Source organism: Cynoglossus semilaevis, chromosome 14, assembly GCF_000523025.1.
Source record: "Cynoglossus semilaevis isolate Cse_v1.0 chromosome 14, Cse_v1.0, whole genome shotgun sequence".
Taxonomy (NCBI): domain Eukaryota; kingdom Metazoa; phylum Chordata; class Actinopteri; order Pleuronectiformes; family Cynoglossidae; genus Cynoglossus; species Cynoglossus semilaevis.
In genome coordinates, this window is record NC_024320.1 from 23,854,641 (window position 1) to 23,877,698 (window position 23,058).

General features: G+C 39.8%; 1 protein-coding gene across 1 annotated transcript; it reads left to right on the top strand.

The window, feature by feature from the left end:
* Positions 1-2,996: 2,996 nt before the first annotated feature.
* tmem38b (transmembrane protein 38B) lies at positions 2,997-14,049 on the top strand. Its single transcript, XM_008325960.3, has 6 exons — positions 2,997-3,428; positions 8,463-8,619; positions 9,831-10,015; positions 10,141-10,228; positions 11,516-11,633; positions 13,189-14,049. Exons 1-6 carry the CDS (start codon positions 3,299-3,301, stop codon positions 13,399-13,401), a joined length of 891 nt encoding a protein of 296 aa, XP_008324182.1. The 5' UTR covers positions 2,997-3,298; the 3' UTR covers positions 13,402-14,049.
* Positions 14,050-23,058: the final 9,009 nt, after the last annotated feature.

Here is a 23,058-nt window from a genome sequence, read left to right on the forward strand (position 1 = left end):
ATATTCCTTCAGATTAAATAAATCTTTAAATTAAATTACAGTTGATGTATAAATGTCTGATTTATTCAGCTATTTTAATTAAGTTTTGGTGACAACATTTTCAGTGGTGTACGGCTCCACTACTGAGATCACCTGGCGCTCAAACCAAAAACTAAACCAACAAAGGGCAATAAAAAAAGGTTTGGTTTCTTCTATTTTTTTTTTGTTTTTTTTTTTTGTTTAAAGAGTATTTCCGCTTGTTTGGTAGGCTGGATCTGATAAGATTGAAAAAGACTGCAGTCGGAGCCAAACTTCACCTTCAGCCACTGAAATCAGGAGTAACAAATAACCATCCAGATATTTCCCTCAGGAGAAGAAAAAAACCCCACTGAAATCAATTCATCAAAGGCACAAAAACACAACTTCAATGAAGGCGTTTTCATTGTCCCTCGTCTGCTGAATGTGTGGAAAACACGTTTTCTATCTATTACTTTCAAGTGATGAATATATTTGTCAATACTGTTTACAGCTTATTGCACTCCTTAGGATCGCACAGGGGGAAAAAAGAAATCAATGAACCCGAGCTAAATGTGGTATAGTAAAGGCTAATAGGAAAGATAAAAAGTCATCTGTAAGGTAAGGCCTGCTGTTATCTCATATTTAATTACATGTTTTATAAAACAAAATTTATTCAGGTCTTTCTACATGCACTTCTTGCCAAAAATGCAAGAAATGCAGACACAAAAGTCGTGTTTAGTCGAAATCCATTGTGTCCTTTCTTGTTTAAAATATTTCACAGACAAACCAGGACAAACTACAGTCTACGCTAGTATCTGATACCACTATGGGTAATCTCTTCTTTCATTTGAGACAATGTTACACAGAACCCAAAAGCTCCAGTACTTAAATTCCATTCACAGTCCCCTACAGTGGAGACACTTTGTACATAGTTCCTGGTACAACCCCTGGTTCTTGGTACCAGCTCCTGTTGTGCAAAACCTGCTTAGAACTGCTATGGTCTATTCTTAGAGAAACCAAACACAAGCTCACCTTGGTTGGCTCTCTGTTATACTGCACTGTATTGGAGATTGGTGGGAGTTTGAATTGGGGGTAACCTACTTTTAATGGGTTCAACAGCCGGAGGCAGAGTTGAATTAAGATTGCATTTGTTCTAAAATACCCTGCTGTTGTGGTGAGCCCCAGAAATATGAGCAAAGAGAGGCTGTCCCTGTGCTGTCAAAGCCCTGGACACAATTTAATCCTGCAACACTGTCTGAGAATACTGATGAGAAGAGCCCGCAGCACTCTGTGTGTGTGTGTGTGTGTGCATGTGAGAGTGTGTGCATGCTGAAATCACCAGCAGCCTTCAGCCTTGAACCCGAAGCCCTATAATATATATTAATCAGGGTTATCTCAGCCACAGCTTACACGCAGGCTGGTGGAAATAACCTACAGCTTCCGATGATGACGTAAGGAATCCAAAGTTTGGACAAGATGACACACATCCAGCCGCTGCACTGGCTGCCAACACACACACAGCAGTGGTCTTCACCCCAGTCAGTGTTGTGTTTTCATCACACCAGGCCGTGTGTCCTCGTGTTATCACGTGACCTCTAATGGCAGTGTTTATCCGTTGTCACTTACAGCTGTCAATAATTATAATGTGATAAATATGATCGCGAATCAGTTCATCATTCACATTTTGCAGTTATTAACGATCTGTATGTATAATTCAAATTTTGTAAGATTTAATTTGACGCATTACACGTTTAAATTCGTTACATTACTGAGATACGTTACGTTTTGTTTGTGATACTACTTTTGTAACAGAGTTGTGACAAATAAACATTGACAACAATGTGTAACCGAAACACAAAGGCAAGAGGAAATTGTCTGCTGCCATCTACAGGTTAATTGTTCTCATTACAGAAAATATTATTGACGAGCTGCTCTAGCTCAGTACACGGTACCACTGGATACTATTTTCAAATTAATAGCACTTTAAAAGTATTAAATGTGAAATTTTAATGCAAATAGTTTTAACTAGATTTTGATATTTTTCCTGGTCGAAAACAAGTTCTAGTCTTTTATTGTCTTACTTTAATGTTTTATTTCTTTCTTCTTCTTTTAGCTGCGTTTTAGCATTCTCTTAGCTAATGCTTAGCTGAATACATCAAACGTGATGTATTTGGAAGAATTGAGCATTTTAAAATATTTTAACTATTTTGAGGTATTTCTGTGTTAATTAAATAATGACAATTTAGGGGCAACATTTTAAAATTGTACATAGCGTTCTTATTTTAGATATAACCAAGAGCCTCGTTAACTCATTTATGTAACAAACACTTTACACTAAACGCTAATTCAATCACAGCAACACCGGTTGTCTGATACAGTAATTATTCTAAAATCTTTACGAAAAGATAGAGACATTTATTTGTCAGTCAATTTTGTCGTGTGGTAAGTTGTGAAGATTTATTTGTCAATCAATTTTGTCGTGTGGTAAGTTGTGAAGTAAACTGTGGCTTTGATTTAATTTCTCTCCACCAGATATCACTACGTTATACTTTTGGATTGTACTTTTTTTTTTTTTTACAATACATATATTACTTACTACTTTTTTTTAATTAACCTGAGACTTCTGGGTCCTTTTCCTGTATTGTTACCATTTTTGTCTCATAACTTTACTACTCTCTTAAAGTATAAATTCTTGTATTCTGATTTTCAAGTCTTTATTCTTGATTTATCAGTAGGGGTAAATTGCCCAAATATTTACAAAAATATATAGATTTGTTCATATTTAAAAATGTTTATTTACATTAGGACTTCTATACAACTGTTTTATTTTATTTTATTTTTCAACTTTGACGTACAACTGTTTTCTATTATTTTATTTTATTTTTCAACTTTGACAGCTGACTTTGTTGCGTCTGGGCTCGCAGCCACATTGTGTCACCTGATTGGCTAACCGCCGGGTGCCTTGGCCAATCAGGGAACAGCTGTAGCTCCTCCCGCCACATCACTACTATGGCGGAACAGAAAGCAGGAATTCCGTGTATGCGCCGCTGACAGCGGTTTCAATAGCGGTTATGACCATCACCCCCACAGTACAAGGGGCTGTTGCTCGATACCCGGGGTCAAACAAACATCTGTGGACCAGTGTATGTTTACTGAGCATGTGAACCCAGCTGTGTGACTACGACCGTGGATGAAGCCCAGTGTTTGGCTTTGATGCTCGGAGTTTAATCAAAGGCTTTACCTTTCAGCTTAACGATGATTTAGATCTTCCCACATTCGCCGCAAAATTGTTCAAGAGAAGATGATCATGGAAGTGTTTGGGATAATGCATTTGGACCAACTGTCTCAAGGACTGGCCAACTTGTCCATGTTTCCGTACTTTGACATGGCGCATTACATGGTGTCAGTCATGGCTCTGAGAGAGAAACCAGGTGAGTCCAACACGAAGGCACTCAAATCGCCAATAAGTAAATAAACAACCAAACACAGTCACGGTTATGTTTGCGTATTGCTTTATACATATACTATAATTTACATAAACAGTTTCTTGAAGTTATACATAAGTTACTTAAACTTCTCACTCAAAATAAACATTCCATGTTAAAGTTCTGCACCTTAACGCCACACAACTTCAAGGTTGCGTTCAAAGACAGGTGAGAAACTCAACAGTCGTCTCCTATTTCAACACGATTAAAGCCTAAATATGTCATACGTTTTAAGTCCATATTTCATTTTTTTTATTAATCATATAGAACGTGCAAAATAACAAAAGATAATTGATTTAATAATTATCATTATGTATCTGTTATTTGTTTTTTGTTTTTATTGGAAACAATACATGCCACATCATTTTGGTGACGTTGTGATATTACAATAAGTGTATTTATTTATTCACATGTTGAATATTAACGTTAAGAAAACGAACTTATCACACACTGTTTTGGCTGCTTAAACTAAAATCTAGGTCTGCAGTTTTATGACAACTTTCTGGTCATGTCCTGAGTTGAAAGGATTAGTCAGTTTGATTATTCAATAAGATGAGTGATCAAAGGCTGAATGAAATCAGACCAAAACCTATAACACAAGTAATAAACTAACTATCTTTTATGTAAACAAATTAGGTACATACGTGACAGACTACTAAGAAGATGGCATTTTGATTGATTGATATTTAAATAATACATATATATTATTATTATTATTATTATTGTCCAGATTTGAAAACCGCTAGAATAAACTGTAGTTTGACAGGCTAAAATATTATAACGACATTTTCTACTTGTCAAGTGACTCATAGACTTTTAAATAGTTTTAGTCACGATCAGCTTTAGTGTGAAAATAAGACCCTCGTGACAACACAGGTCTTATTCATTCACCTTACTTACAGTGTTTCTTTATATTTACCAGAGACGGGATGATGATATGATGATTTGACCCTAATGTAGTGGTTCTCAGTCTTTTTTTGGTCATTTGCCCCCCCCCTTGCAAACAAAATTTGACAAATTACAATTATAATGTATTGTACTAACATCAAATAACGCAAAGTTCAAAGAGAAAATAAAAGTGCGTTTGCGTGTATTAACGCTTGAACCTTGAAGTCCTGTTTTGTTGTCTCAAAAATAATACTCAGTACATGGACTACACTAGCGTGCACCTGCTACACGGTCAGGCTGACCTTACTGAACTCCATAGAAAGGACACAGCTCTACCCTTGTTGGTGGCACTCCTAAAATAGTTATCTTCACTCAGAAAAATACACCGAAATAAAAGACACAAAACAGAATCCCTTGTATCATTGTCACAGCTGTCACATAAATCTGACACTTGTGAGGTCTGGCAGGCAGACACGAGTGCTCGGGAAACTCTTGATGACCATTTTCTAGCCATTTTCTAGACTGCAGATCAGTCAGTGTAAAAGTTTATGAATAAAGCGTTGGTCTTCGTGGAGGAGCTGCTGGTGTTGACTTTGAGAGGAGTAGTAATCCGCTTCTCATGAATAAGTCAGTCGGTTTACGCTCACAGTTACTCACTCTCTGTTTGACAAACACAAACCCAGCTATTCACACTGACACATGTATGACACACAGTATCTAAAACATATATACAGTGTTGATAGTCACATTTACAGCAAATGTTAACAGCCCGGAGCAAAGGCTGGTCCTGGGCCTGTGCAGTGGTCTAGTTATTAGGATAGAGGCCACAGGGACAGGTGGACTTTACACACATACAAACACAAACACACACACAACCTATTGTAGTCCCTCTGCTGTATAAGTACAGTCTATTTTGGAAGTTGCCTTGTGAAGTATGTTGGCTGCACTGGCTTTTAACCCTTTGTTTGCACCTTCATCCATCTGTGGAGAGAGTCCTTTCAGAGGTCCTTAAATGCAACATTAAATCTGTCTGGTTTTGTGCATGTGTGAGTCACATGAGCACTAGTGGACATAAATGGCACTGTGTGTCTATGTTTGGGTTCATTTAAGAGGACATGTTAAAAGAGAGGTACGAACCATTAAATAAGGATTTAAAATAATAATTTTACTGCAGCTGGATTAGAAGACAAAGGTAAAAGATAAAGGAACCATGTGGTGCTGATCCCCAGTAATTCTATTTCCCAAAAAGGAAAGGAATTCAGCCCTCTGTGATTTTGTCCTTCCTGTGTTATTGTCTTCTTCTTGCTCTGCTGCTGCAGGAACTGTAAAAGTTTCAAGCTGAGAAAAAGAAACCACATAATCACAGAATGGGACTGTGTTGATTTGAAACACACACGGCCAGAGGACCTATACAGGAAGTGGGAGAACATTGACGTAGAAGAAGAGCAGTAGTTTCATGTTTTTGCTCATCTTGTTTTATTCTTAAAATAACCACAGGCAAGACAGGGAAAGCAGAACAAGTTCCACATACAGTGGGTGAAACAGACTGTATAGAAAAACTGGAACTAAAGATGTGCTTAAAAATGGCCAGAAATCAGTGATTTTCTTTATTGTGGGCTAAAAACATAAAATTGGATTTTCCCACGATGAACCATGTATCTTTAACTTTGACCTTGTGAACATGTGAAATCCATGTATAACTAGGCTTTGTCCTTTACCATGTTCTATAGAGAATGTTGTTTACAGATTTAACCCCTAGAATGACCTCATGAATACCAACACCCTTCCTACTCCAGGGTAAAAAACAAATCATCCCACCAGGTCAGATATTTGACCCCAGTACTCCACTATACTTTTTATACTTATTTTAAGGTGACACATGTATTACTATAGATTTATAAGTAAAGATTCAGATATTAATAGTTTTTTCTCTTACGTCATTGATGTTACTCTATGTAAACGCTGCTGCAGCCCTTTGGTCAACGGCCAGTTATCTTTACTATCTAAAAATCAGTTTCTCTGCTGGAACCAGTAGAGTTGTTTCACACACAGCAGTGTAGTTCACTGTGGCAATCTGCTGTTGTAAAAGATGGAGAAAGGAACTCCAAAAAGTACACAGACTGACATGTAGGGCCTGGAACTGCACTTGACTTGAACTCGTCAGTTTTGACTTGTAAATGTTTTGGTTTGTAGTATGGAAAATCTGCTGACACGATCTTCTGGTTTGACAGGTTTGATGTTTATTTATAATACGAGACTCTTACATGACTTATGTGTGAAACGCGTTTTACATATTAAATGTTATCAAAAATACACCAAACAGATTTTACAAATAAAATTGCTAAATGTGAGGTGTATAATGAGGTATATCGTCCACGTTACCTCATCTTATTTCAAAGTTAAAATCCCCAAATTTATTTTATAAAAAGTATTATCGGAAATGTCTAATTTGGAAACACAAAGAGTTGATTACGAACATATTTTTTTTTTTAGGTTTTAGTCTTTATTTTCTAGAGTTTTAACGTCATGCCATGAGTCACTTAGACAGGTTGCAGACACAGATCTGTAAATCCTTCAGATTTACAGATCCTCCTCCAGGAGTCCATAATCTGCCTGTAATCCCCAGATTAGTAGTATGTTACAGTGTCCACCCATGTGGACAGACAGGAGACCTGAAGTAAAGCGGCCATTAGTCATGTGACGTTCATAGTGTTACTTAAAGAAATACAAACAGGATGTTTCTGTTAATAAAGAAATGTAATCTGAAGTATATGATAAATGTATGAGATGCAGGCAACACAGTACAGGAGCGGGATGTGTTCATGCCTTACAGCAACAAGATCAGCTGTTTTAGTGTTTACAAGTTTACATTTTGTCCACCTGTGTGTATGGGATTTCTCCAGACACTGTGCTTTCCTCCCACATTTGAATGATATGCAGGATTAGGTTAATTCACTCTGGATTAACCAGACTGTGTGCTGTACTGTAATCTTCAGTTCAGGAGGAAAATGAAAACCAGTCGCAGTAGGGACTCTGTTCTGTCAGTTTGTGGACACAGAGGGACAGGCAGCAGCTGATAACTACAGTATCTGCTTGTACTGTACTGTACTGCACTGTACTGCACTGCACTGCACTGTACTGTACTGTACTGTACTGTACTGTCAGTGTTTGTGTTTCTGCCTCTGCACTTTGAGCTCCAGCATCAAAGGTTGGTGACACAGCTGGGCTCCACAAACCTTCCCCTGATCTTTGTTCTCTGCTATCTGTTGACATTGAGCAGGTTAAAATTTAAACACTTGTATAGTGCATGCTGGGATCAACATGGCAGTAGTGATTTGACACAACTTTACACCAGTGGTCCTTCATAAAGCCTGTGTGGCACTTATCCCCCCTGCCCCCTCCAGGTTAATGTTTAAAAAATAGCAGGGATTAAAGAAGCTGCTGTGCCACTAAGGTGGATAACTGCTGTGTCAACTGCACCGTCTGCTTCTACTCTGTTGTCTGAGTACAGGCTGCTGCGTTTAACTACAGACAACTCACACAGAGTAAACTGTGCTCTTATTCAAGCTGACGTTTTAAGCCTGTTGGTGCTCTATGCTCTATCACCTGATCTATTCAGGGCTGGTTGTCTGTACCAAGGCTGTCTCTACCAGTGCTAACACTGGAGTCCATGCTCGTGGGCAACAGGTTTTGCATTGAGACGATCATAGACAACATGGACTAGAAGTGCAATACGGTCTGATCTTCCATCAATGTTTAACAAACTTTCTTGCATGTGGAGATCACTCATCTTTTTGGATAAGCAAAATAAGCTATATGTGTATTACCGCCACCTGCTGGACTGGGGTGTGTGCATCAGTGTCTGTAGTTAATCACAATGAAGAGGCTACCTTTTAAATGTCTATCGTAAATACAAAAAGCTCAAGTAGTAAAAATCTGCCCCGTGAACAAAAATACACAGAGCCAGCAACTATTTCTAGACAGTTTTTGTTTTTTTATACCCTCACGACAAATTGTACAACATTGTGTCCCAATTTGTTCCAAACGCACTTTTTTGACGTACATATTTCTGTGTCTGTTCTTTTTCCAAAGGAGCTCTGCAGGTTTCCAGAGCTAGCCCGTTAGCCTGCTGGTTCAGCTCCATGCTCTTCTGCTTTGGTGGAGCTGTTCTGTCTGGGATCATGTTGGCTGAACCTCCTGTGGCACCGTTGACCAACAGTACCAGCGTTCTCCTTGCAACACTCATCTGGTAAATATCTGAAGAAGTAAAAATGACTAATAGTCTTAAACAGGATTAGAGAGAGATGTCTGAAAAAAGTTAATAATGATGTTTATACGTGGAGAACAAGATGAGAAGGTTTTGTTTTTGTGTGTTTGTCAGGGAGTTAACTGACGTCCGTGTTTTTAAAGCACACAACACAGAAATACAATAATACGAATAATAACTGACGTCACAAAGTACCGGAAGTTCTGGCAATGTAAATATTTACGGCGTCCTCGTAATGTCAAGGAATTGACCAGAATATTATAAATTATATAAAAATATTATAAACGCATGACAGAAAGCATGAGAAAGCACAAGACAAGAGATAAGGAGAGCAAGAGAGAAAGACGGACTGTACGTGTGTGCCTGTGGCGCGAATAAGACAATGAGTTTTCTGATTGGTCAGTTTTGCAAAGTAGACCAATCAGTTTTCATTGTGGGCGGGCTTTTGTCTGTCCACCGAATTACTCACTTTGTTTACCATTTCCATGAGCGTCACGGCGGAGGAAGAGTGGCACATAAAATTAAAAAAGAATGCTCGGCTGCAGTATAATACAAAAAGTAGTTTACACGAACATAAACTTTATTTCTAATTACACATTTTACCCCTTGTTTTCTCTTTGAGGGTAGGGTGAAGTGACAAACGGAAAATATTTTTTGCACGTAGCATTGTCTGTTACAAATCTCTGGTAAAATGTATAGTAATTCATAAATGTGTGAAGAAGGTATGACACTCAACTGTGGGTGATTGTAGGAGTCTCATTTTTAATTCATGTGTCTTTGTTGCCCTCATCAGGTGGCATATAGAGTTACACTCGTCTTCGAAAAATAATTACACACTGCCCTCTGCTGGAGGAGTGGTAGACAACAGAATGTGATAAACTTGTCTGACTGTCGTATATATTTGGCTTCAATCAAGAACAAAATATTCAAAAAGTATTATTAATTTTTTAGAGGTTGAAAAACAGCTCGGATTTCAAACCAAAAGTGTTCTTCTGTGCAGTGAACCATGTAAATATGATGATATTCATTCAATTTCTACTGCTTAATCCTTCACAGAGTCACGTGGGCTCGAGTCAATCCTAGCCATCATTCGACAACTGGGATTAATGTTTTGCTCTTTGGAGGAAGGCTCAGAATGTTAGACTATGAAAATCCCATGTGGAGGATTAATGAAGGGTCACATGTCTCCTCAGGTACCTGGTATTCTACTGCCCCATGGACATGGTGTACTCCTATGCTGCAACACTGCCTTTCAGACTGGTGCTGTCAGGGATGAAGGAAGTGACCCGGACATGGAAGGTGCTGGGAGGGGTCTCTCAGGCTCACAACAAATACAAGGACAGCCTGCTGGTCATGATCACCATTGGCTGGACCAGAGGTCAGAGATGTGTATATTTTGTACCAAACACAAGGTTTTATTACGATGCATGACACAGTGCTGTCAGGTGTGTTTATTTACGTGACTTTGAACTGACTGGATGTCTATGAATCACATCACACCAGGGGCTGGAGGAGGTCTGATCAGTAACTTTGAGCAGCTGGTACGAGGTGTCTGGAAACCAGAGACCAATGAGCTCCTCAACATGTCTTAGTGAGTTGTTTCAGGATTTTCTTCAGTTACATGTTACATTACAAAAGTACTTTATTATTTTACTGTATATTGAACAATTTATCCAGTGTGTGTCTGAGTCTGTCAGATCAAAGTGCTTAATTATTTTTATGTTAAATTGATAAATGCTTAAAAATGAATACATGTTTTATTTTTACTTCATAGACTCTGATCTGCTGATCAATTTTATAGTAAAGAGGTAAATGTTGCCAAACATATCTTTAAACTACCTGAAATATTACCAGAACGTTAACTGAAAAATAGACAAAAATAATGTTTTCCAATAGTTAGGTTCTCAGTCTACGGCAGTAGCTAGCCAAAAACCAAGTAGCCAAAATTGAAATTTGAAAAATTAGCTTGCACATCGGCAAAATTGAAAAAGAAAATAAGCAAAAACTGCTACAGCTAGTTAACATTTCGTTTTTTTTTCACCTGTGTCTAATATTCAGTTGCTAATTATCCAAATGTACAGTTAAACATAGCTAAAGGATAGCCTTGAGTTAAAAATGATCAAGATTTAACAAAGAAAAAATTGAGTGATAGTCCTTAAATTTCTAGTTGATCAGAAAAATAGCAACAATAGTTAAAAGGTGGGTTAGAAGGTTAATTTAAAGCTAATTCAGAAAAATTACATTTATCTGAAAAATTAGCAAAAACAATTATCAATCAACAAATAATCTTAGTTAGCCTTAATGTAGAGAGAGGAGATAAGTAGATAATAAAAAAAAGAGGTACAATATTTGCAACAAAAGTTAGATAAAGTAAGCAAACATTTAATCCATTCAAATCTAATACATTTGCAACAAAAGGCCTTAAAAATAGTATAAGGGCTTTCAAAATATAACCTTGAAAATATAACAAGGCCTTGGATTTAGCAAGATGTGGGCTGAACTTTTACCTTCTAAATGTTTCTAACGAGATCATTGAAATGCCTGAAAGTCAAAAGAAGGAAAAGCTTTTCTCTCCACTGTTTAGAGTGGGATTTTACATCAGTGGGATCTGGGGTACAAAAAAAATGGAACACTATTGATTGAAGACACAGTATATGTTTGGTGTCAACACTGATATTTATTCTTACGACTTTGTGCTCACTGCACCAACATGTAGTGAAATATATCTGAATTCAGACCAGAGGAATGTGTAGGTTATTTGTTTCATTGTAAATCAGAGATGAGAAAAAAATTGTTTTTCTAAATAAAATATAATTAGAAAAAGGTGTTTTCTACTGTGTCTAAAACCTGGTAAATTCTCACGGTGTTGTTTGTTCAGCCCCACCAAGATCACGCTGATCGGCGCGGTGCTGTTTGCACTGCAGCAGACTCACTACCTGCCTGTGCAGAAGCACCACCTGATGTTCATCTACACCGTCTTCATCGTCGTCAACAAGGTCAGTCTGCAGTCTGTGTCTGGTACATGACGGGGACTCGGCTGTACAGCTCTGCTCCCACCAGTGTTGTTTTAGGGGCGCTGCGGCTCCTTCATGTCTGTGAAGACTTGTCTTTTAAATGACCTTCCTTCCTCCACTTCTCTTTTTTTCCCTCCACTTTTAGCTGCGGTGACTCACATTAGCTGGGTATTACCCACAGGGCTTAGACTTTTGCATCATTTTCATCAGCTTGCATCATCTTCTCTTCTCATCTCTGGGAGACTTGTGCTCTCGACTGAGACGCAGATAAATCCGCCGTGTCTCCTTTCAACTATCAATGCCTTCACTCCCTCTGACTCTGATGTGTCAAATGAGGACACGGCCGTTTCATCAGATGTCGACGTTTTAGTCATCCCAACACTCTTGATGTTTCCCATAATGCAGACACAAAATTATGACTGAAGGTGGATGCACGTACATAATCTTTACAACATGAAAGATTTTGTTGATGGAAATTATCGTTGCCCTTTAAATGTACCGTCTGATTAAAGGACAAATACTGAAAAAAGAAGGACTGAAAATGTCCAGTGAACTTTTAGGGCTACTTACTAAATCATCTGCCAATTGTGTACAACACAGTAATTTTGTGAAGGCAGACAGGAAGTGGCTAAAAATAACATCAAGTCTGTGTAAAGATAAATAGTTAAAGCTCAGGTCAGGACATTGTGGAATATGTCCAAGAACAGCTGGAAATAAACAAATGAAACACAAATTAAACTAAGTCATGGGCTATGCAGAAGAAGGTTAATGAATTGCATACATTTAGGCAAACAATTGCAAGATAAGTTAGCTAATGAATCACTTTCGGCTTGTCCCTTCATCACCACAGTAGAGTTTTTTGTTCCTGATTGATTCTCTTAGGACTGAGGACTTAGTGGAATCAAACCTTGAACCTTTTGCATGTTTGGCAGAAATCCGATAACTGGTTCCCTCTAACCCCTTAGCTTAGAGGTAGCCAATAACATGGCTAAAAGCTACCCTAAATATTAGCTAAAATGAAATATGCTAAAAAAAAGGGATAGCTAAAAGTGAGTGTAAGTTAAATGTGTGAACCAGCAAAATGGCCACATACAATTTACAAAAATGTAGCAACATGGCTAAAGGTTAGCTATTTTATTTAATAATGAGTAATATGAGCACTGCTGCCTTTAGCCTTTAGCTAAATCAACCAACAGCTTGTGTACAAACACAACTTAAACAAGTTAAAGAACTCACACTTACATAGTTTGGTTAGCCGTGTATTTATTAAAATAGTTTAAAAAAATACTAAATTGCAAATTGTTTATGTGAGCTAGAAATGATCTAAATGTGGCTAACAGCTAAGAGGCATTGATGAGCCTAAATGTAGCCCAAACAGAAACAGAAACAAGCTCTGATTTAGCCAGAGGTTAGCCCAATGGTACTGATAACACTTTAAGGTTAGCAGAGAACACACGAATCAGACTTTATAATGAAGAAGAACATCCAACTCTGCCTCACACGACTCCATGTTGACATGTTTGTTTGGTTTTTCCAGTCCAGGATGATGTTGACTCGTTCATCCACATCACCGTTCGCAGCCATCGAGTCGCTCATCTACAAAACCCTCTTCAGTCGCTCTTCCTCCTGCGCCGCCCTGACGGAGGAGGCACAGAGATCGTGCAGGGATGCAGACCAGAGAAAGGGGGCGTCCTGCAAGAACGAACCCAAAGAGTGCGGCAGGACGTCCGGCCGCAAGAAAAACAACTGATCCACATCGGATCTGTAGCACCTTTATGCCTCCGTGTTGATTGGTGGAGACATGTTTAATTCAGATTTATGAAATAAGAACTTTTCTCCTGCTTTCTATCAAAGAACCTAATTTTAGTAATTTTAGTAGTTAATTTTTATTCCATTATTTCCGTGTATTTATTTCCAAAGATTCCGATTTAAAGGCTGCTGCTTTAGGAAGTGAACCGTATGTGTACTTATTCTGGGATTATCACCCACACCCTTGTGCTGTAATATACATGCTGTTGGATGTTGGAGGATCAAATTATCCCTGGGCTGATTGCACATTTGCTGTAGCTTGATTTTCAATATCTGTTTATGATAAGGATAAGCTAATGATCTTTTTATTCTCGGGGTTTTGGGAACAAGGCTGAGGACCTCCTGCTCCCGATCTTGTCTGTACATATTCTGCTTGTATGAAAAAAAAAACAAAAACAAACTATATTTCCTATCGAGACATTTTTAAAAGAGATTATATTCTATGAGACCCACATTCTATTCTATTTATTTGCTACACTTGCACACGTGAATGTAAGAACACTTTAGAAACAACTCTACATTGTGCTTCTCTGATGAAGACATAAATGAAATCTGAAAAGAATGAGAATAAACAGGTTTGAATACACTATAAAGAGTCATGTCGTCCCTTTGTTGTGTCTTTAATTTAAAAAAAAATCCAAAAAAAAGTCATTCAAAATACTGCCACCAAATGGCTAAGGTGTGAATTGTGGGACAACACAGACCAGGTGCCTTAAGGGATTCAGTGCCAGAATTGTGGGACAACACAGACCCGCCAGGTGCCTTAAGGGATTCAGTGCCAGTATTTGACATTTGATTGGTCAGTTTTGTTTGTCTGAGTTAGCCAATCAGATCAATTGTAATGTGGGCGTGGTCAGCTGCAGCAGGAAGTGGAGGTTTGAAAATGGCTGAACCACTTGTGTACACTGTACTTGTGGTGTTGCTCTCTCCACTGGATGGATTTTGTACTGGAAGGAGTGCTACACAGATAATAAGAAAAAATGAATCCTTGCTGCTAACTTAGCAGAAGCAGCATTAGCCTCCAAACATTTGCATTTTAAGGAGCCAACGTACTGTGGCCAGGACTGCATCAACTGTATAAAAACGAGAGCTTCGTTTGTACTTTTCCAAGTTGTTCCCAAATCATCCATCCACATCCAATAAGTGGGAACATGAAGGCCTGTGGTTACAGTTCCTGCTTATTACCTGACAGGAACTCGAAAGGCCTGGAATTTCCAGCCAAGATGGCTGACCATCAGATCAACTGTGAGTAAAACCTCTTTTTCTTTTTTTAACTATTGTGTTGGTGTTATATTGTCCTTATGCGTCACGAAAGTGATTTTTTATTTTTTAGTGGTCCCTGGTTTTTTCCCCCCCATTTATTTCATTTGCATCAACTTTGTATTTTACGTAATGAGTTCTAAACGTTACTGCTACATCTTAGTGTCTGCGTCAGTTTCTTACATGGAGTGTTTCCTTCTTTGTTTTAACCTTTTGTCTCACCATTTCATCTTCACACTCTTGCTCCACTATCTCTCTTCAGCACATGTCCAAACCATGTCAGACTTGCCTTTCCAAATTTATCTGCGACCTGCTCTGTCTCCATCATCCTTTGTGCTGCGCATTCACTATCTCTCCTCCGCACATGGCCAAACCATCAAAACCTTGACTTTCTTTCTTTATCACTAAATTGCTCAACCTTAGCTGTCCCTGTGAAATCTTGTTAATCCCGGTCAGTCTCACCGAAAACCGCAGCATCTTAAACTCAGTCACCTCTGTCTCGTGTCTACAAAAATTAATGTATTTATGAAGGTGTTTAATAAGAGGTCGAAATAACAATTTCTGTTGCTGTCAAGTTTTGCTAAAAGCTAAAATACCACCAGAGGTATTGTTAAAAATGAACAGCATTTGTTCACAGAACATTAGCTGTGTTCTGCTGGTGTAAAGTAGTACTGCATCCAGAAATAACCTCCTTTCTTGAGGCTGAAAGATTGCATCAGTGTAACATCAGCACCTGATTGATACCTCCACCGTCTTTTAAAAGCTGCTGCAGAAAGATCTTCCCCAAATCCCACAAGTTTTCATCTAACCTCAGAGAGAGAATTGGGGAGAAGAAATGAGGGAGGGTTGTTCATGGATGATCAAAAGTGATGCGGCTGTGATGATGTACCTGCCTTTTAAAGTTCACAGGCTCAGGATTGCGAATGCCAATTACAGGAGCGTATGCTGCAACCGTGCCTTTCGGTGTGTCAGTGTGTTCATGTAACAGCCCCGGCGTTGAACCGTGCGACCTGGAAAACACAGAGACACATTAATGACCCAGGGTTTTCCCTCACGCCGCCTCAAATGACAGAGCCTCAGGTGACACGGTGCCAACTCTGAGCTTCAAAGTTTCCAGACTGTCGTCTTAATGAGGTCCAGACCTGCTGACCTGCACTACAATCACACCCTGAGCTCAGGAACCTCTACCCTCACCTCCACAGTCTGCTGCACCTGTGCCCCCCCCTCTCCCCATTCTTCCACTGCTCGACTGCTTTCATCCACATCCATTCTGCCTGTTGTACAGTCGTCAGTTGTCAGGGAGAAGTAACATGTCTCAGACCTAAACTCACACACACACACACACAGAGATTAGTGTCCAAACAGTGGTGCAAAAACACTTGGTTTTCATGCTGTTCTCAGAACAAGTGAAAATCAGAATCAGAAATTGATCTCAACGGGTTCAGAGGACGAAGGCTGGTTAATGTTTTCAGTTGTTTAAAGGTATATAAGTAGTAAGGATATGTCGTCTTGTGGCGCTTTGGCTTTGGCCCTAGGTTCACCTCCTGGGTAAGATCGAATCTGGGTTGGGGCGGTCGGCGTCTTCCAGTGGACTCACCACCCGCAGGAAGGTCCGTGAAGGGCTGGTGCGGTGCAGTGTCATGGAGACTGCTGCCCCCGCGACCCGGTAACGGATAAGTGGACGAAGATGCATGGATGGATATGTCATCTAGCGAAAACAAAATAGAATTAAATTAGGCTTGTCAAACAATTAAAATTTTTAGTAATTAATTTACGGGGAGATGGATTCATCATGATTAATCATTACTAATCCAAAAAACCCCAGCATTCCTCAATTATTATTTTTTCTTGGCAGCTTTGTTGTTTGACTAATTTAGTTTTTTTTTCTGTTCCAGATTACAGCCTACAAATAGTTTATAAGCTTTTGTTTAATTTAATTTTATATTTTTAAGATGTACAAAGTACAGACTCTTTTGTTGACGTACTTCGTTTACCTTTGGTCCTTTGGTCCAGGATGTGGACATACGGGCTTATGGTGTGTCACTTTTTCTGTGAGCGTGTATTTTATTAAACGAGGCTTCTGAGTATATTAATACATTATATGGCATCACACACACACACACACACACACACACACACACTGAAAGTATTGTAAACTTTAAATTTTTTTTTCACCCTTGATGTAATGGCCGCAGGTCATGTGCTGACCACTAGGTGGAGTGAGAAAGCGTCATCTGTGAAACTTTGATGCCTGGGAACTGACAGGCTGGCCAGCAGCTGCAGGCAGAAAGGACAGAGACAGGAGGAGGGCAGTGGGAGGGGGAGGGGGGGGGTCTTCACTGAGCCAAGTGTGGCTGCCTGCATGTGTGTGTACGTGAGTGTGTGTGTGTGTCGTCAGGTCCAGCTGTACTCGTCAGGACCACACAGATTGAGGTTTAGTTGCAGGGTCTTTCTGTAGTGTCATTACCCAGCAGTCTTTGTGAAAGACGTGTGGTTTACTATTAAATTACCAAAAAAATAAAAAAAATTAATAAAAACAAATCTCAACTATGTCATTGAAAGGCTGAATTTCATGATTATTTTTTAATATAGCAACCTTTAAACCAGAGGTGTAAATCTCAATTAGCCCAACGACACTCTTTTGAGACACGCCCCGACATTTTAGCCACACTGTCTTTGTAAGTCTGTACACACTGATGGTTCCCTGAGCCAACATCTCATACAGTTCAACAACTATACAACACAACACAACACTGTCGGCTGTGCTTCACCGGTGACTTTTAAGGATGCAGGAATTGTGTGGAATAGATCAAAGTGAGCGTGTACTAGCACAAAGTTTTGTTAAGTGACTTTGAGGATGATGAAATCAAAAATATAATCTTCTGACATGAGATAAAAGACTCTGTCAGGGAGGTGAGGAGGAGAAGCAGGACGACTGGCAGCTCAAGAGTAATAAAAGCATTCAGATGAGTATGGAATCACACTGAAGTATCGCTGTACTCTGATACACCCTGGGGTTAAGACACAGACGGTATTCACTGTGTACTAACGTTGTATGATTACCTGCAAGACTAAAATGAGGCAACACTGATACCACCTGTTGTCGTGTTGTGATCAGAAACTCAGACAATTTATTACTTTATGTTATTTATTGTGTTTAATTTACTCTAGTTCCAAATAGAAAACATAAGTTTGTTAAGATTACAGAGATACACTTGACATCAGTCGTACCAATGGGTTCACTTTCTTTACTAAAAAAAAAAAAAAAAAAAATCAAATCCAAGTACAGTATGATAATTCTTGGGTTGTAGTAATATTATAGAGTATGCAGTACAGGGGAGTCCTGACCAAAGTCCTGATTCCTGAAGACGTTCCATCTGAAGAAACCTTCAGTTCTACATTAACTGACTCCTGGTATTCACTCTTCGAGAGCTGAAAACCTGAATGGAGAGTCTTTAGGATAAACAATGAAGGTCACCCAACCCCTGACCTACTTACAGCAAGTTAGTTTCACCGGAGTCAAGGGGTGAATGGAGGGGTTGTTGGTATTCTTGAGGGACACAGTTGTTGTTGTGCATCTAGGAGTCCGTTGGTGTTGTTCACTGTTTGAGAGAACCACATTGTGCATAGTTGGTTGGTGTTTGAAGCCTCCTCTGTTGGTGAGTGATGGCTTTTCCAGGTGGACATACCGTAGCTGGCTTCTTTGACTCCTTTAAAAACATCTGTCTTCTCCAGCACGGACATGTACGTTCTTATCCTAAAGAGAGAATTCTTTAGCCTCAGGTTGCAGTTGGACATGGTCGTGTGTTGTTGCATACATTTGTACAGAGGCCGTTTGGTTTCTCCAATGTACTGGCTCATACTTTCTCTTAGAAATATCCCATAGTGCTCCACCAAAAAGAAATGTTTTAAAAATATCCTCTAGTTTCAATGTTTGCATTGTTATTACTCAGTATGAAACCTGGGCCTGTTTAGCTGAACACAGCACTACTATACAGGCAGGAATTGAAGAAAGGAAATTCAACAGCTCTGGGTCCCACTCTATATTTAAAATATATACATATATATTTTATCCATCTACTGTCATATAGTATTTTATTGTTTTACCTGTCAGTTTACATAGACAAACAAAGACAAATCTGTAGTAAATAAATAAATAATACTTTTCTGACCAATTGGGTTCAAAGAAAATAAAAAGATTAGGATTTCTCGCTGGTAAACGTCAGACACACCAGCATTAACTGGATACGACTGGATTTCGATATGTTTTTAGATGAGTAATAACTGACTAAAACAGGCTCTGGATGAATTCAGTATTTCAAGCACTTAATTTGCAAAGAACTTTCTGTCTGACTCCAACAGTTGAAATCAAGTAAGTACTTTTTCAAAGTTTCCCGTTGTCATCTTAAAAAGTTGAAAGGTTGTATATAAAAGTTGTTTTGTGCAAATCAGTGACAAGTACAAGTGTGTGTGTGTGTGTGTGTGTGAGGCCAGGAGCTTTGCCAAATACTTAATTCTTACTGCTAATATGATCTATGTTGTCACCCAGGCTGTAAACACATTTTTTATTTATATTTTATATATATATATATATATATATTTTTTTTTTTAATTTTGTGGCCACAACATCCTTCCAACGTAACTGCAGTATGAAAAGGCGAAGGGTTCTGCTGAGATTTATCACGTAAAACTGTTAAAATCTGCTTCTTTTGAGATCAATATTTTACCCGCTAAATTATTAGTGGGTTTTCCACTACATTTTCACTATTCTTGACTTGATGAAGTGCAGTGAAATTGCTTGCTTGTCTATTTTTAATTCAAAGACGAAGTTGAGCAGCAGCGTCGGATGCTGATTTTTTAAAGAAATCGTACTCGCCGTTCCTGCTACCAGCCCACACTCCCCTCCTGTCTCCACCTTGGAGATGAGGTGAGCATGGACTGTACAGTGTTCTTTTGTTCTCCGTGTTTCTGCTCACAAAGGCATGGTCAGTGGTTGGTACATGGTGTGCTCCAGTCACTCCCCCTCTTCTCCTCTTCCCTTCCTCCTCTTCTTTTCTTCTTTCACCGAGGAAGCAGATGGCGTTCTGTGTTGGTCCTTTTCCTTTTCATAAAGGACCTACTAGATATTCTTAGCCCAGGGTCTGTATGGGGTAAATGTGACCTTGCTCAGAGAATGGAACAGGAGTTGCCACACCACAATGGCTACACCCTACAGCGAGTTATTTACTACAAAATGAGTGGCTGTCAGTGGACCTGCTCGGAGGAGATGTGGTGTGGTGGTGTGGTCCAGTCGTTGGATCTCATCAGATTTCCTATTGTTCCTCCACGTTTCTCCTCTTTCAAACTGGCTCACTCTGCTTTGTTTTGTTGTTTTTTTTTTTACACAAATCTGTTGATAATCTCTCTCTCTTTCTCTCGTTCTCTCGTTCTCTCACATCCTGGGGGACCCTCATTTTACCATTGTCGTCCCACCCGCCCCTCCTCTCTGCTCGGCCCCTCCTGTATGCAAAGCAGGTGTCAGGCAGGACAAGGAGGACAGCAGCTACCTCGCAAAGGAGGCGGCAGGGTCTTAGGGGCAAAACACACACACGCACACACACACTGAGTGTCTCTCTCTCTCTCTCTCTGTCCTCTTCTGTGTCCTCCTTCCATCTCCACACACTTCACACACACATGTGCTCCCTCTCTTCCGCGGGCAGGGCTAAGACTGGGTCTGGGGACAGGGAGAGCTGGAAGTGTCTGTCCGTCCGTCATTAGTATTCCAACAGGAGGCTCCAGGCCCAGCCAGACATCTGAGCAGAGCAGCCGCAGCAGATAAAGAAGAAGCCATTAATCCACAGAAGATTACCAGCACTGATACTTTATCCCCCAGTAATACAGCAATGCAACCAGACTCATTCTACTTACAAAGTCGTCAGAGGAGGAATATGGAGACGACTAGTCCATCTCCACCTTGTGGACAGAAAGATTGCGTGACGCGCACAGATACGGGGTTCTTAAGTCTTTGGTTTGGATTGTGTCAGTGATGAAAGTCTTTTGGGATGTTTGCGCAGCCGTGTGTGGTCTTGTACGTGATCTGTAGAGATTTTGACCCCCCTGGTGGCCATCACCTCCACTGGTGAACCACAGATGGCCACCATTCCAGAACCTAAAGTTGGTCCAAAGAACAGCTGGCTGTCCTTCCCACTGTGTGGGTTTGTATGTGTCCAATACTCACCCCAGCCTCCCCCCCTCCAAGAACAATGTCCCAAAATGGGTGAGAGATTACAGTCTAGGCCATAGCATCAGTCACTCAGTGAGACTTTCAGCACAGCCTGGAGAACACCGTACGTAAGCAGTTTGAAGACACAGTGAAACAACGAAAAGAGGAGTAATACTGCAGCCAGTACAGGGGATTAGAGTGGAGGTTAGATTTATACACAGTGACTGATAAAGCCCAGTCATGGTTGAGATTTCTGGATGATGAAACAAAACCAGGAGGTGGAGAAGAAGGAACTGTTGACTCAACAAGCAGCAATGACAGATGAGCTGCGGGGAGGAGGAGTTGGATCAAGGAGACAAAGGGATCCTGGGGCATCGAGAAAGGGGGAATGAAACATTCAGTGGAGGTAGAAAGGAAGACGAAGGTGCAGGAGGGAGGCAGGAGAACAGAGAGAGAGAGAGAGAGAGAGCTGAGTCTCCAGCGCTGGTACAGTGCTGAGCTCGTATATCCTGTAAAAATCCAATCCTTTAGACTTGGCAGATAGTGTTACCATGAGAACAGCGGTGAGGGTTATTGTGAGGTGAGAGGAAGAGAGAAGTGAAAGAGAGAAGAGGGAAAAGCCAGACTTGCTCCAGCAACCATCTGTTACTACTTCAGCTAACCCTGGCAATGACACTAACCTGCCTGTGGTGAGGAATGCATCCAGACATGAGTTAGGCTGCAAAACATCTGGACATTAGGTGAAAGAACTTTAATTTCCAGAGAAAGATCTAGTAAAGTGCTGGAGAAGTATAACTACTCTAATTTATATAACGTCACAAACCATTGACCTCCGTGTTTGGAGAAGCTGGAACGTCCAAAATTTCCCAAAAGAAACTCCCAAAGGATTAGTAATATCTATCAATCTATCGATCTATCGATGGATCTAATCTAATCTATCTGGATTCTTTCTTCAAACTGTCACGTCCACTATTCTAACTTCTGTATCTTCTGTATCACACTGTATAACACTCACTGTATAACATTAAAATGCAAGATCAGTTGAGAAGAACTTCTTCTAGAAGATCCATCAGAGAAATACCTCGTTGTACTGCAGTGTTACTGCTATGTTGTGCTCTGGTATTGAGGCCATAAATGTGGACCTGTTTTTGGACCTACAGTGTACACACCGCATGCATACAAAGTACTGCAGTAACAACAGTGGACGATGGTACTTTCAGTCCATAACATAGAGCAGTGCAGTGTCATGTTGACCAGGTGGTATGGGACTGATGAGAGGGAGTTATTTTCAGTCATTCGAGACGTGACTTGGACTTGGGACAAAAGACTTGAGACATTTTTGGACTTAGACCAAAGCACTCTGGTTTGGTATTGCCCCCCCTCAAAGACTTGAGACTGGACTTGGACTTGAAAAATACGACTGGTGATCTGTTTTGATGTGGACTGTCCAATCATCCGTCTTAGTTTCGACCTGCTGCCTACAGTACCAGGAGCCAGTGAGCTCTCCAGTCAGATCTATAAAAGTCAAGTCTCATAACGGTGAATAACATGACATTTACAACAGAAACCTTCCATGCCTCCAAATCAATATGTACCTGCATGTGGGTCTAGTATTCTGACTTGCGTATCATGACAAAAGCTGCTGTTTAACTCTCACAGTTTTCTGGTGTCGCTCTACTGTCATAGAAAAAGCAGTTTTTGTTTAATACTATAAATACTGTATAATACAACAGTGGAAACAAATACAACTAATTTTTACTAATTTCAAATAACCAATCAAAGCATTCCAGTGTATTACAACAATACAAAGTCAATAGACGTAAATCAATAGAAAATCTATTTAAAATTTAGTAACCGGTCCGTCCACTTCCTGGACCAGAAGTGGCCCCCAGGCCAGGAGTTTGGGATACCCGCCGGGTGATGTTAGATGTTTCTATGTTTCTAAGTGTGCTGTTATGAGCTCTGTTGGCATTTTATTGCTTTTTGATAACGTCAGGAATATTGTAAATAGATATTTTTGTACCTCTATTTTTGTATATTAGTAGTAATTGTCCACTGGGAAATACTCCATGAAACCAGGATCTCCATCGTAGTTCTCTCCAAAATCTCTTAGGACTCTGTAACCTGAAATCACAG